Source organism: Serinus canaria, chromosome 1 (assembly GCF_022539315.1).
Source record: "Serinus canaria isolate serCan28SL12 chromosome 1, serCan2020, whole genome shotgun sequence".
Taxonomy (NCBI): Eukaryota; Metazoa; Chordata; class Aves; order Passeriformes; family Fringillidae; genus Serinus; species Serinus canaria.
Genome location: NC_066313.1, coordinates 107,388,806 through 107,404,221, shown reverse-complemented (window position 1 = coordinate 107,404,221; position 15,416 = coordinate 107,388,806). Strand labels below are relative to the sequence as shown.

The window sequence follows — 15,416 nt, the reverse complement described above, 5'->3', positions numbered from 1 at the left end:
TCTTTCATCTGTCTGGTAATGGGAATCAATCACTTCTTTGAAGATTAATTCTGGAATCATAGATTTGGACCTATGTGTGTTCTAGGAAAGTGAAGAGTGTCTAGTGTGTAATCTTGCAGCAAAAGCAAATTAGCACTGAATGACTGGGAACATACTCTCAAGGAAGAAATGAGCTGAAAAAGGAATCTGTGGAGCCAAGAGCCTGAACTCCTTAAGAAGTTCTACTTAGTGGCTACTTGAATTTGAGGTCTTGACCCTTTGCTAGGAAATGACCTTTAATGAGTTGAAGAATAGGGAGGGAGGGTCTGAGGACAGGCTCTTGAAGGGCTGCCTTGTGTCAGCAGCTGTTGCTTCTGTTTGGAGCAGTCCCCACACTTCAGTGCCAGCCAGCCACGACCTTGAGATGCTGTGCTGTGACCTCCTGGGTGTGCCATGTGGCCCCTGGGAAGCCACCCAGCAGCTCCTGTTGGACCTTTCTCCAAAAGGCCTTCACAAAGTGCATTTCCTATTTTTGTACCTGCTACAGCTGCAATTCTTTAAAGACCATGAAACCTTTTACTAGAATGTTTATTGAAAACAGATTTTGCTTGTCTATGTGTTGAGGTAAATAGTTATTTGCAAATGCTTGTTTTTGAAGAGGGAGATAGTTTGTTTTCTTAAAAAAAAAAACAAAAAACATGGAAGTATCATTTTTGATAGCAACAACTACATGTTCTGATAAAATTTATTAAGCACATCCCTTCAGAAGTACCCTCCAGCTTAAACCCTTTTGTGACTCTATGAATAAAATAGGAGAATTGACAAGGGTAAGGTCAATGTTAACAGGGAATTGTGGAATTCAGAAAATGAAGTATATGTGAACATAAAAGTACTTCCTTTGCGTATGAAGAATGTTGCAGGTGCCTGGTGCTGAAATATTTATTTCATGATAATAGAATAGCAAATTTAGGGAGCATCTTATCTCAGTGTTCTTCCTTTTCCATCCCCTCAATATCCCACCCAGTGTAAAAGAAGAGTTGTTTACAAACTATAGATACATTAAAGATATTTTTACATACCAGCATCTGTTTATGATGTGTGCCTAAGGGATGCCTAAGAGATTTAGCAGATATATAGAGTGACTGATAAAATGGTTGTGATTTTTTTGCTTGATAAGAAGAAAGCTCAGATCACAAACTTAACATTTTATTAGTAGAGATGGCTGATCTTTTAAGGATAGCTTATCCCCCTTTTTCCTTGGAGATATGAAAGACAGGACAGCAGAAGAAATCTCTTTCTGCCTGTCTTTTGCTTTTTTACTGACAAAACTGTGGAAACACACTTCTGAACTACTTCAGAAAATCTCTAAAATTGAAGGTAAATATTTTTTCAGTTTGCTGCATGAATTCCAAGCATACCCTAAGGTTTTCTTGGGGAGTATATCCCTTTCACAAGCACTGGAGTGCTGGTCCTTCTCTGGTTTTCTTGTGGATGAAAAGCAATGATTAAGATTTGGTGCTATATATTCTTTTTTTTTCCTCTTGGAATAATATTAGAAAGTATGAATATGTATTCATATTGGGGTGAGATCCAGTGAACTGCTGTCTTGTTCTTTGTTCTTTGTAGGTTTCACCCTAAAGCTGAGTTTAAACATAGACTTGGTTTCAAAGATATGAGCTGTTGAAAAGTAGAAATAGATAGAATGTGATAGAAATATTGCTGTCTGGGAACTCAGTTTCATGGCTTGTACTGGGATATCTAATTTTCCAAAGTATCAGATCTTCAACCCAAATGTTCTTCTGTGCCATACTCATCATAATGCATTATTTTAAATTTTCCTTTGAGAATAAAACAAAAAGTGTCAACCCAGCATTGCCAGTGATGGCTTTCTAAATGTGGATGCCCTCTAATCTGAAGTGCTATTTCACAGAAAGGTTCAATCTCTATTTTAAGCTGCAGTGCCATGTGTAAGTGAGCTGATACAGTGACTAATTGGATGTTTAATTAATTTTGGGAAGACTTAATTTTCGAAAGAGATTCAATAAAAGGCAAAGGGAATGTTAAAGAACAAATATATGTTATAAATTTTGTGGATGAGTAAAGTGGGAAAAAGATCTGTCTCTTTAAATGTAGTAGCAAATGGTTTTCTTCCCAGTAATTGTCATCAATTTGAATACAATTGTTTTGAAGGTATTAACCACGTTAGTACAAAGCAGTGTTTGCTGCTTAGGTAACCAAATGTACAGCCTTTAAATAATAAAAAAAATCTGGGTATAAATGTCTTTTTTTAATGTGTATTCTGCTATGGTATCTTATTGCAACAAATTGACAAAACCCTTTTTAGAAAACACTGATCTTAATCTAAACACTTGATCTAAAATGTTGAATTAAGGTCAGTTTAAGATCTGTGTTGCATGTTTCAAGTTCTTAACTATTAAATCTTGTTAAATAAGGAAAAGGAGTCCTGGGCCTTTTACTTCTAAATGGAAGATCATTTTTAAAGGAGGAGATATTGCTCATTATTTGGGTTTTTTTCCCTGTCAAAATCTTCAATTTGTATTTCTTACTTTTTTTTTTTTAACTTAATGAAAAATAATTAGAGAGCCAAACCACCTTGTTTTATATTAAGTTCCCCAAAAAATTTGGACTCACTTGGAAGAGATGTTGAGCAAGTTCATGATGGTCTGATATGATCTAAAATCTCAAATTTTGAGGCTCCGAAGCAAAAGGGTTCAGGAAGTGTCTTTACAGGAATTCCATTCCCACAGGTGGGCTCATTTCATGGAGGGAACATGGGAAGGCAGCAGGCTGTGGTATATTCCAACCACAACCAATTCTCCTTGCAGACCACCAGGGATTGAGGGAAAGGAGACAGGAGGCAGAACAGACAGATAAACTGACAAGACTGTTGTATAAAAAGATAGTTTGCAATATATTGGTTTATGATCATTGTCCTTGAAGTTCCAATGACACACAAAGTAAAATAATTTAAAGGGAAGGAGATGATAAAAAAGGCTTTGATGTTATCAAAGTTTGAGGGTTTTATTCTTATTCAGGTGATGTACTCCTGAAGGAGAGTGTAATTAATAATTGATTTTCTTCAAGTTTGTGTCTAGCTGATAGAAAATGAACTGCTCTGTGCTAGACAGTAAAGTTACCATCAGAAAATAGTTTCAGTAGGATTAAGGTTACATCAGGCCTGCTTTGCTAATTTGAAAGTTTGGACTAATGAAAAGACATGAGACAGCCTCTTTAGCATTTCAGTCCACATTTTCTGGCCTATAGCTCCTCCTCAGTCATGTAACTTGGATTTCCATCCGCATAAGACAGAAAAACCCATCATGCATCCCAGCTTCGGTTTAAGTTCATAAATTTTGGATTTTGGCATACACAGTAGGTGGGACTCCAAGTGTTCCAGGTGTTGGAGTGTGCTGCTGCCAGCCTTGATAAAATATCAGTGAAGAAGTCATCTGTCCTTACTGCTTGCTTGCATGTTTTAAGGATCCTCATCTTCGAGCTGCTGTAGTCTCTGGTGTGCCAGCTGACTGCAGGGAAAGATTTTGTAAGCTTGGGTTATGTCTGTTAAATGTAGTACAGAGAGAAATGAAATATAAAGCACATTACGGGATTACAGTTTGTATGACTTTGGAAATGAAGTCTTACACAACTTAACTCAGTTACTCTCAATAAATAAGCAGTCTTATCTGTCTCTGACAGCTTTGATGATCTGTGTCTGGGGTTACAGTTGTTCCTTCCCCAGTCTGTGTCACCTCTGTACTTTAGATCTGTAAAATTTGAGCCTTCAGGGTTGGCAAAATGAGCTTTAGAAATTGTCATTTAGCAAGGATGTGATACACATTCCCCATCTGCAGGCACAACTGTTGAGCAGCTCCTCATCTCAGCTGAGAGATGAATTGTTGTGGTTCCTTTCCTCACTGGGTGGTTTCAGTGCTGAGACTCAGGGTGGGCTGAAGGACTTTTGTTACTCAGCTTCTAAATAAGGCTTGAAGCTCTTGTGTTGGGAAACAGGGATTCTTGTTTCCTGACTCAGGTTATACAGCATCACCGTGGGCTGTTAGAACTTAATTTGTAAACTTGCTGTGTGCCATTGCAGCTGGAGAGGACTAACTGCAGCCATGATTTATTTATAAGTTCCTTTGTGTTACTTGGCACATGGAAGTGATGGTGTCTGCTTAATTGATCAGGGCATGTCTCATGAGGGATTTAAAATTACCTGAAATTGGACTATACAAGTTTTTGTTGTGATGTTATTGCCATGGGATGCATTCATCTGATGTAGTGTCTTAACACTCTTTTGAGGCTATATGTAGCTTGAGTACCAGAGAGAGTGTTTTCAAAAAGTTGGAAGTCTGAGGTTTGTAATTAGCTAAGTCTTTCTTCAGGTTGTGTTTAAAAGTATTTTTATTTCTGTATGAAATTGGTTGTATTGTTTCAATGGAATGAGTTAATTGTGAGTGTCACTGAATTCATAGAATCATAAAATGGATTGGTTTGGAAGGGACTTTAAAGATCATTTGGTTCCAACCCCAATTCTTGTATTCTTTGCTTCACAAGTTCATTTACTTAAGAGTCTTTGACATTCTCCAATCCAAGTAGAGAAGCTTCTGTCATAATCATAGTGAAGTTTCAATATGGCCATAAATTTTGAGACTGTAGGGGTGTTTCTGTACCTTTTCTGTTACAGAACTGAATAAAATGCTCTAATTTTTTTTTTTTTTTTGTCCCAGATTTAATATGCAGGAAGGAAATAGTTCAAGTCAGGATTTTAAAATGTTAATAGATAATGGAAGGAGAAATCAGGGCATGGTGGTACAAGATAAAGGCGGGTTACACAAGATCCGATCCTCTCAGAGCTGCAGTTTATAGGCTTCTTTTTGATTTATGAATCCTCCAACTCTCTTTGCCTGCTCAAAGCACAGACACACACTGTGGTGGCTGGGCAAGCTCTCCTGCTCAGGCTTGGCAAAACCAGGAGATAAAAAAGTAGCTCAGGCAACAGTGAAAATTACTGATATATGTAGAGTTTGGGTGAATTTACAGAATTTGAGGATCTGCCTGCAAATAAGGATATGGTCTTGTGAGATGTCTGCACTCTAATGATCTACTCTTCTGTATTAGAATATGTTAAAAGTATTATTTTATGTGTCCAGAAAGGCTTTGGGGGGGGGGGGGGGGAGAACAATGGCAATGAAAAAAAAAAGCATCATTTGAATTAAAAATGTTTAGTTTCTAGTGATTTATGACAATTAGGAGTGAAAGGAGGTGTTGCCAGCATTATTCCAAAGCTGTGGTTCAGGTTTTGAAGTATTTTTAGATTAGCATAATCTAAATGTATTGATACTATCTTAAAGCAATTTTGAAGAAGGAACTTGGAATAAGAAGGTGACACTGATCTGTATAGAGTGGAACTTTTTCATAGATCACTTTTTGAAACGTGGAGGGAGGATTCTTAATCAATAGCTGTATCCTTCCAATGCCAAATGAAGTCAGTTGAACCTTTTTCATTTAATGATGAAAGTGGATTTCTCTGTATGAGAGGTTTAATTGATAGTCTTTTTAAAAATATCTGTGGTCATTTTTGGTAAAAGACCAAATACTGAATAATAGTGGTGTGTGGATTCAGAAGAGAAAATAGCCATCAGTATGGAGGATTTCATTGTGTGTTTGGAGCAAGGAAAGAAGAAAGAAAACAAACATGCATTTTTCTTGACTAACCTGTTCTGAGTGCATCACATGTCCATAGTTGTGCTAATAAATATCTTTCTTAAATGTGAATATTTAGACTGGGATTCATTGACTACTTTTGGTATTCATGTTCTCTGTCAGAAATAATCCTATTTCAAGAAATCTTTGCAAGTGTGTTGTATGTTCAAAGAGTACAAAACCTGGAGTTTAGTTATGTGAGTTCAGGTTTGCTAGTGTGATGGATTACACACTTCAGATCATCTGGTGTGTAAAGGAATACCAAAAGCCAGTTATTAAGGTTTGTAAGTGCCCCCAGAGGGACATTTCTGCCTCCTCAGGGTACCTTTTATTTTGAGAATGGTGTTGCTTTGCAATCTCATTGCTCAGGAACATGTCAGCTAACTTCCAGTTCATTGTTTGAATGGAAGAATTTTTCTTTCAAGCTATATTAAAGCATTTATTTCACTCAGCAGGTGAATGTTCACTCAATAAACAAACTCTGAACAAAGGCTCTTTCCAGCCTCAATTTTTCCCTCACATCTTTTTGAGAAGACTTCAGAATGGATTTTAGAACTCGCATGTTTGTCATTAAATAAGGAGCAGGAAAAAAGGATTGATTTGCCACAGCTAGTGTACTCTTGAAACAATCCATTCTGTTTTCATAATATACTAATATTTCATGTTTGAAAGCTTGACATACCCTGTTTATCTGATTGTATTGGTTGTCATTAACATTGGACAGAAGATTCCATATTAGAAATCAAGGCACCGAGAACTTAAATCACCTACTAAAAGATGCTTCCAAAAATAAATATTAGTGCTGGTTTTTAAAAGGTTGCCATTGTTCTAACTGATGTTTTGGCAAATGTAACTTCAATTTAAAAAAATAACGACTCTGTTTATTTGAGTGGCAATAATTACATTTGTCTGGACTAATTTTAATCTTTTAATTTGTAGCTTCTGGAATACTCTAAGTGTCATAGATGAGAGAAAATCATGAGCTTTTTTGGAATTTCAAAGTATTGTAATGGAGGTTGTTTGTATCTAGTGATGCCAAACTTGAAATAAACCTCATTTGTGTCAAACAGATGAACTGAAACAGCTCACAATTCTGTTACTCTTGTCGTTGTCCATTATCCTTTCAGACTAGGACTGACAGAAGAAATGGGTTTCTCACCTCTTTTTCCCCCCACTGTTTGGATTTTGCATCTAAATAAGGTCCACTTAAAATTTAATAATGATGATGTCATTTGGGTATTACATAAGGTTTCTAAGAGTATAGCCTTTCTAAAGGGGCAGGGCAGGAGAAATGTGTTTAATATAGGAAAATACAGAACTCAGAGATGTTCTTTGCACCAGTCAGTGGTCGGGACTGTGAATTTTACATTTAATGGGGGGCAAGGACAAGATCTATATTTTGTGTAAATACTACAGCTGAATGCACAAATCAAAGCCTTGTTGAGCAGCAAGGGAATTGTGGCCCAGTGAGGAGGAGGAGGATGGTTTTTCATTGCTGGTCTCTGTGTTGCAGGGGTCCCTTCAGCGTCGTGCGGCGATGCATCAACAGGGAGACGGGGCAGCAGTTCGCTGTCAAGATCGTCGATGTAGCAAAATTCACTTCAAGTCCTGGATTAAGCACAGAAGGTAAGAATTAATAACTAAGCAAACTCCCAGCAGACAGGTTTTTTTGATTTGTCAGCCTTTCCTATGTTTGCTCTCTTAATGATACTTTCTGGTTTATATTTTCTAGAAGTTTTAAAGCAAGGTTGTATGTCTTAAAATTAGCTTAGTGCTTGCATTTCTAATCTTTAGTAGTTTCTACATATATTCAGTGGTGATCATAAATACTAGAAAGATAGTTAGGTCTAAGCCATTTCTATTTTTGTTTGGATTTTTTTGTCTTAAGAATGTGAATTTTTTAAAGAAAAAGGTACTTCTGAGTCAAAAAAGCATACACAGGAAGTAAAGCAAGAACACATGAGTTTTGGTTGTACTAGTCCAGATTTAGCAAGTAATTTGCTATAAATGGGAGAAGACTTTCTATTAAAGTGCAAAATTATATAAAAATATATTTTTATGTAGTCAGGATTACAGGCAATGATGCAGAACTGCTACAGTATAAACCCAAGGCTGTAACTCTCTCACATTTCCTGCTTTAGAGTAAAAAAATCTATGTTGAATACACAACCTGTGTGTGCATAAAGTTCTTCTTTTACCCTACATGGAGAAGAGCATTGTCAACTGAGTGACACTTGCTGAATTCTGCATGTCCTGTATATTTTTTCTGGAGATCATATTCTTTTGTACAGTACTGTTTTTGGGGGGTTCTACTGATGCCATCGAAATCCTTGTAAACCCTGCTTCAGCAAAAAAGGGATCAATGACTTTTGTTGGTGTTTATAACAAACAGTATCTTGAGCCTTAATGAGTAGCTTCATTTACAAGGTAAATCACAAGTCTTGCTTCAGATTTGACCAGATATTTTCATTTAATAATGCCATTGCTGTTTCTTTTTTCTAGCCCTATAACAAAATATAAGTCACATTTTCCACAATATTCAGCTTCTGATTAGCTCCATCATGGTTTTGGCAAGTTATACCAAAACCATTGCATTCTAAGCTACTGAAGGTTTATTAAAATTATTTCATACCTTTTAAATAAATTGTGTCTAAATTATTATTTTTCTAAGCCTCATTTGAACTGCAGATGATAGGACACATTCTGCCTTTGATGGAATATTACCTTCCTGGCTCCATGACAGTAAAATTCAACCTTTTGAGGTCTTGAAGAATTTCTGACAGGGAAAAGTCATAGGCAAAAGAGAAAGGACTCACCAGGAGGAAAAGAAAAGCCAACAGTAAAAATAGATTACCTGAAAAAAGGATAAATGTGGATGGCTTGCAATTTCTGCCTGGGTCTAAAGAATAGGCTTGGAAGTGTATTAAAAGCTCTGGGGTTTTTCCAATTCCACTTTTGTTGTATTATTGTAATTTTGTAATTTTAATTCAAGGTAGCACATCATTGAGGCACGATCATTTTCTGGATTTAGTGGTGCTTAGTTTTGTTTTGTGGTTTTGGATTGTTGTTTGGGTTTCTTTGTTTTTGTTGTTTTGGGATTGGTTCTTTTTAAAGGTTTTGAATTGTTATGCCTTAGATTACTAATATTAAGACACAGAGACACATAAACGTGTAAGTGAGTGTGGAACAAGTTCTTACCTCAACATAAGAATGTGAATTTTTCACAGACTCTTTCCATCTTCTGTACTCTTTGTTTTTCCTGTTTTTCATTGGCTTGTTTTTTAGTTGGGTGGTTTTTTTGCACCTCTGTCTAGGTTCTAGGGGTTTTAAAAGATTTTTGTTCTAGTTTGTTTGTTTATTTCTGATGTGGCATTCCTTAAGCACGTTGGTAGGCAGTCACCATGGTGGTATTGGTATAAAGTAAATATACCTGTGAGGAAGCTGTGTTTGTAAACTGTGTTAAAGTGTGAGCTGTAATGAAGTGATAAGATTAACCCTTGGAGATACTCTTTACCTTGAAGTTTTGACCTCTGCAGTTCAGCTTGCTCTTGAAGGTTATTTTTGCACAACTCTCCACCTCCAGTCTTTCTTTGAGGCACAGGAGTGGGAGAACAAGACATTCTGTATGTGAGGGAGCTGATGACAATTCCTTCCATTAATTCTCATATATCTAGAGTGCTTAGACCTAAAGGTCCCAATGTGCCTCCACATTTCCAGATTAAATCTAAAAAGTCTTTGTTCTTGAGTGCTTTTATATAAATACCCCTGTAGGACGATGTGTTTATGGGTAAGAACTTCATTTGTGTTTGTCAGCAGTATAGTCTGTGGCAAAGGCAGCCAACTGCAGAGCAGAGCACTGCAGAGGTGCAGCCAACAAGGCAAAGCAAGGGATTGTTCCCTCTGTTCATCCCTTGTGGGGCCACACCTGGAGGCCTGTGGTCAGTCTTGGTTTCTCCAGTGCAAGAAAAGCAATGATGTGCTGGCAGCAGTCCAGCAGAGATGGACTGAGCTGGTCAAGCCTTAATAAGAGAAGCTGAGATGAGATTTGGTGCTGTCTTCAATTACTTCATAAAAGCATATAGAGCAGATGGAGCCAAACTCTTGATTTGGGCACACAGTGAAATGACAAAAGGCCATGTAGGCAAATTGCAACATGAAGAAATGCCAATTAGAGACAAAGAAAAGGAAAATCTGCACTTGATTGCACAGGGAGCTCGTTGAGAACATCCTCAGAGATGCTCAGAAGTGGACTGCACAAGGCCCCAAGCTGCTAGGTCTATTTTGACCTGCTTGGAGCAAGCGCTTGGACTAGGTCACCTCCAGAGGGTCCTTCCAGCCTAGATGATCCTGTGGTGTTTGTAGCAGTGTGTAATCTGTGGGCCAATATAGCTGCAATTCTACATAGGGAGAAAATTTGGCATTACTGTGCTAAAAAGGAGATAATTTAAAACTAGTTTTGATACAACTTTTAAAACTAGTTTTGATTTCTTTAACCTGTGAGACAGCAGGGCACTGAATAGATTTTAAAGGGACTGTTTTCTAAACAATTCATTTAGAAAAATGCATACTGGTATCTTACGATAATGGTATCTCCTTACCATGGTAACAAAAACTTCTCTAGGCTGATGTGTTACCAGTTGGTGTTATTGTGGGCATTTGTGGCATATGATGGAGAAACCTGTAGCTCATAAGACAAACTTTTATCAGGTTGGTGTTCTTTCCATAAGGCTGCTCAATACTCATAGCATGTGTAGACACAGACATCTCAAGTGATTTTTGTGTCTCATTGCATCTCTGGAGTGGTTTGATAATAGCAAGGAAAATTAATGCAATGTAATGATGCCTGACAGCTAGCAAATCTAATCTAGGCTAAATTCTATTGGATTTATGTATTAGTATTCATGGTCTTGCATATTGTGTATCATCAATCTCTGCAGTGTTGTAATTCAGCCATATTAATGAAGTATATTGACACCTTGTCACTGCTCAAGTGGCCACGTGATCTGCTGGATTAATGTTGGATATTTTACATGTTGGCAGATTCAACTACAGTTCACTCACATCACAGAGATTTAAAAAATCAAAAATAAGAAAATGTGAAGGTTGAATATTTTTAGACATGAGTCTCTTTTTTACTGTTCAGTTGAGAGAATCCATGTGGATGAGTACTTGATGCTCTCAGAAGCCAGTAGCAGCAGACTCATTGAGGTCTAAAAAAAAAAATATCAGTGTACATGAACTTATTTTCAAGTACAGCTCTTAGTTGCTACACTCAGAACTTTTGATATAGAAAACTGAGAAGCATGTTCCTTATTTCTGAATTTGTTACAACTCACATCCTAGTTTGACTGTCCATTTCCTCTGCTGCTCTCTTCACATCCCATGCATTTTCTCTTGTCTTTTTTCTCAGCTTGCATGTCTGATTTTTAGTTACCTGCTCTTAACACCAAATATCTCTGAAGTGCATCCACCATTTCTCAGGAACAGAATGGTGATCAGTCCTTACTACTTAGAAGCCAATACACATTATTTATCTGCCTTTTCTAAATCCAGATTGCTTTCTTGTAACATGTTGAGTGTTTTTAAAGCAATTTAAAGGGCCGTGTTTTGTGCTTATAGTGCATTGAAGTTGTTTTTCAGAATTTAATTCAACATCTATTAGATTCTCTTACCTGTAGTTCATTTCTATAGAAATGTCCTCACAAAGAAAATGGTTACCAGTTCTTCTCCAGCCTTCTAATAGTCTACACCTTATTTATTAGGGTGATGTGTGTGGTTGATATACAGGTTTGTATACATTCAGGCCACTGGGAAGCAAATGAATAAGCTGATAAGGACAGATTGAGGTTTCCTTCAGAACTTAAACTGGTTCTTCTGGAAGCAGGCTGTGAAAACAGTCTGCAAAATACTTCTGTCTGTGACAAAGAGCAAAATTGTAAGCAAGAAAGCTGTGGCTTAAATACAGTTCTTGGACTGCTTCTAGCACAGAGAGGGGCAAGATAATAGAAGCTAAACTGGCCTTGCTATGCACAATTCACTTCAGGAGAAGAATTCCAAAATTAGTTAATGGGGAATCGAAATGAGAACTGGGAAGGTTTTATTGTGTTTTACTTGTCTTCTGGAGGTTTTTTCCCCACAAAGGGGCCCACAGATCTTATCCCTGACTAACATTCAGATTGTGAGAGATTTTCTTAAAGCTGAGACCTTACTCTTGTTCTGCTTATTTCATTAAACAGCTTACCCTTTTCGGTTTTCTTATTTATTTAATCTATTTAGACTTTCATTTTTTAGAATCATTTTGTGGGGGCAGTGTTTTCAAAAGGCTTTATTTAGTTCATAGTGGAATTGCATGACAGTATCTTTAGCTTTTGGTACTGGAAGGCTGTAGTGAATCATAAGTTATTTTTCACAAAAGTATCTGTAAGATTCTGCACTTCCCTCCCTGCGTGTTTTCAAGGGTTTCAGAAAAAAATGTACTGTCAGCATCGAGCTCATCTCTTTTGAGTAAAAAATACTACAAATCTGTATGTCATCATATTTCATGATAGTGTACCTTATATAGACTGGATTTGAAGAAAGAACAAGTGAGTCATTGCCTTTGATTTGGAAATACCAAGTAATCTGGAATTTCTGGTGGTTGTCAGTTCTGTTTTGTACTATATTTCACAGATCAAGGGCAGGTGCCTTCATTCTGTGTGACATTATTGGGCCCACGCCTGAACTATTGTGCCCAGTTTGGGGCTTCATAATTTGAGTTGGAAAGGTCCCTGCAAAGGACAAGATAATCAGGACCCTGCAGGACATGATGGGCAAAGAGAGGTTGAAGAAACTGGGTTTGTTTGGTCTGGTGAAGAGGAGGCTGAGAGGGTGTTATAATGTGGTCTTCTACTACAAAAATGTCAGAGCCAAGCTGTCCTTGAGTGGAAGCTGCTGGAACACAGGGACATGCCAGGAGTTGTTGCCCGGAAGGCTCAGGTTCAGGTTGGACATGGTTTTCAAGAGTTTACTCAATGAAATCACAGCAATCCTGACCCAGTGTGTGCAGTAATCTCACACTGAGTGGGGTTTGGACCCAATGTCCATCAGAGGTCATTTCCCACCAGCTTTTCTGTGATCTGATGAAAACAGGAGGAAGGCACCATTATAGGTTTCATTTGTGTGTCTCAGTGGTGAAAAGTTTGAGGCATCTTTTTATAGACCCCAAAAATCACATGGTATTAGTGACACCTGTTCATAAGCAAATGCACAAATGTGAAATTTTGAAAAGAAACTCTCTAAAATCTTGCTGATTTAAAACTAGTCTGGCTGTCATGGAGTTTGTTGTTGGTACTTAAAATACCACTATAGTTTCTGTGGGGACTGTACAAACAATAAAGCACGTTGGGGTAAAGAGGTAGGAAGAATTTGAATTAATCATGTACCTGTGGTAATATAAAATAAAATATAAAAAATAATGCTTTTTAGGAAATTTTTGTTTTAAGTATGTCTGGGTCATGATGGAAGGGACCTGTAATAATTTATGCCTCTCAGGAGGACTTGAAGATTGATACTTGAAGTCACTTTTGATGTTTGTAATCTCAAGACTCTGCCTTTCTGGGGAATGCATTGTTCCTCTCTCAGCTCTCCTTCTTCCACAAATGGGTAGGACCAGGACGAGGAACTGGTCCTGTTTTAGTACTGGGAATGTTATCTGAGCCTTTCTGAGAGGTTTGCTTCTTTTAACTTAATGAAGGATTTGAGGTTTCTTTGTTTTTCTGGAGAAGCTGTCAGCTGGTTTGGTTATAAATGCAGTTCTTTCTATGAGGAGTACAAATTTCATAAATATCTAAATTTAATAGCTCTGCTGTGACTTTCATAGACAAAGTGTCATTAGAATTAAATACTTCTGTGCAGAAATGTAACAAAAGAGATGGAAGCAGGCTTTTCCCCCAGCAGACACTTCTGTTAGTGTGGCAGCATGTTTACCATAGAACAGATCCATATAAAGGATCACAGGAATGCATGAACACTTAACAAGGGTTTTTTTCTAAGGGCTCATTTTATCCTTGTTACTGGAAGTCAGTTCACTGCAGAAATGTTGCCCATGTTTTTCTGGTTGTAAATACAGAATTCAGTCTTGGGGCCACATTTCAACCTTTTTTTTTTTTTTTTTTAGTGTAAAATACAGCGTTTTGTGTTAGGGATCTTCTCTTTTTTTTTAGGATTTCCTGGCATGTGCCCAGATACAGGCTTCCAGGAGTGGGACAACTAACTGTCACTGACCAAATCATCATTGTTCTGACCTTGTTTGGAGTCACACATGCAAATTTGATTCATCCCAGGAAACAAATATGACATTCTGTAGGGAAATAGGGCCTATTACCCACATCATAAGCAAAGAGTTACAGAGATCAACTACATGGTATTACTTTACTTCAAGAACATAAAATTTCTGGAAATACTGATGCAAGCATATTGACACCAGTGTTCATAAAACATTTCTCTTTTCCATTTCTCTTTCCAGCAGGGAAAGCATAGGAATTTATTACACCCACTTTAAAGCATAAAAGCATATTTACCAAATTTTTTTATGCACTGTTGCATAAGTAGAAGGAAAATAATTAAGTTTTTACGTGTCTCAAGAAATTGGTTCTTTATTCCTTCTAAACTGATTAGAAGGCATAAAGGACAGCTTTGTTTGCTGTGTGACTTCAGTCCCTTGCCTTTAACATGTATCTGATTTTCTGGGTTTAGTGCAGCACTGAACACACAATGGCTCTGCAGGAGTGCACCTCTGCCTCCCTCTCTTTTAATCTTTGCTACTTGGCTGCTTGCTGGCTCTGACAGCTTTGTTCTTCTGCTCTTGGTTTCACTGTGATGCCAACAGTGTGAAAAATGACTGCTGTGCCCAGTGGCTGAAACCACTGTGGACTTGCTGCCAGATGTTTGCCTAACATTATCATGAAGCTGCTTTTGAGAAAGGTGTCGTGCAGCTGAGCAGCAAGTGCAGGCAACATTTCCCAGCTTTATAAATAAAAATGGTACACGTTACAGGTTTCAAAATGCAATTACATCAAGTGTGTTTAACTGCCATTTTAATAAATATTCATTCTAAGAATAACTTATTAGGGTGCTAATTAAAAAATTGGTGTATCTTGGAATTCTTAGAACACATAATAATGGAAATGATTATGTAATTAACACTAAATAGAATTTATGCAGCAGATAATAGATAATTAAACTGTTATTTTTGTTACATAACTGAGTATTCAGTTGGCCTAGTTTGGGGTTTTTAAGTAATCATAATTGATTAAAAAGTGCTCCAATAGTAACATCTCTGTACTCTTTATTCTCAGTTTATATGAGAGGTACTAGAACAAGTTACCCAGGGAAATTTTGGATACCTCATCCCTAGAAGTGTTTAAGGCCAAGTTTGATGGGGCTTTGAGCAACCTGTTCTAGTGGGTGTCCCTACCCATGGCAGGGGGTTTGGAACTACATGGTCTTAAAGGTCCTTTCCAGCCTGACCTATCCTATGATTCTATATCACACTTCCATATATGTGACATAAGAAAATATATTCACAATTGTAAACAAGAAAATAAGATTAATGCCAAGAAATATTATGATGAAAACTTCATTTAAACTTCATGTTATTTAACTCAGTGAAATAAGGTTTTTGACTTAAAAGTTAATTCCTCTTTGTACATGTAATATAGGGGTTAGGGACCATT

General features: G+C 37.2%; 1 protein-coding gene across 4 annotated transcripts in view; it reads left to right on the top strand.

Annotated features, from left to right (window-relative positions):
* The window catches only part of CASK (calcium/calmodulin dependent serine protein kinase), a 186,653-nt gene that overhangs the window by 41,638 nt on the left and 129,599 nt on the right, over positions 1 to 15,416 (top strand). For all 4 annotated transcript variants that reach the window (XM_050979225.1, XM_030234796.2, XM_050979217.1 and 1 more), the window contains exon 2: positions 7,217 to 7,329. In XM_050979225.1, the coding sequence (XP_050835182.1) occupies positions 7,217 to 7,329 (113 nt within the window). The remainder of the gene's footprint in view (positions 1 to 7,216; positions 7,330 to 15,416) is intronic.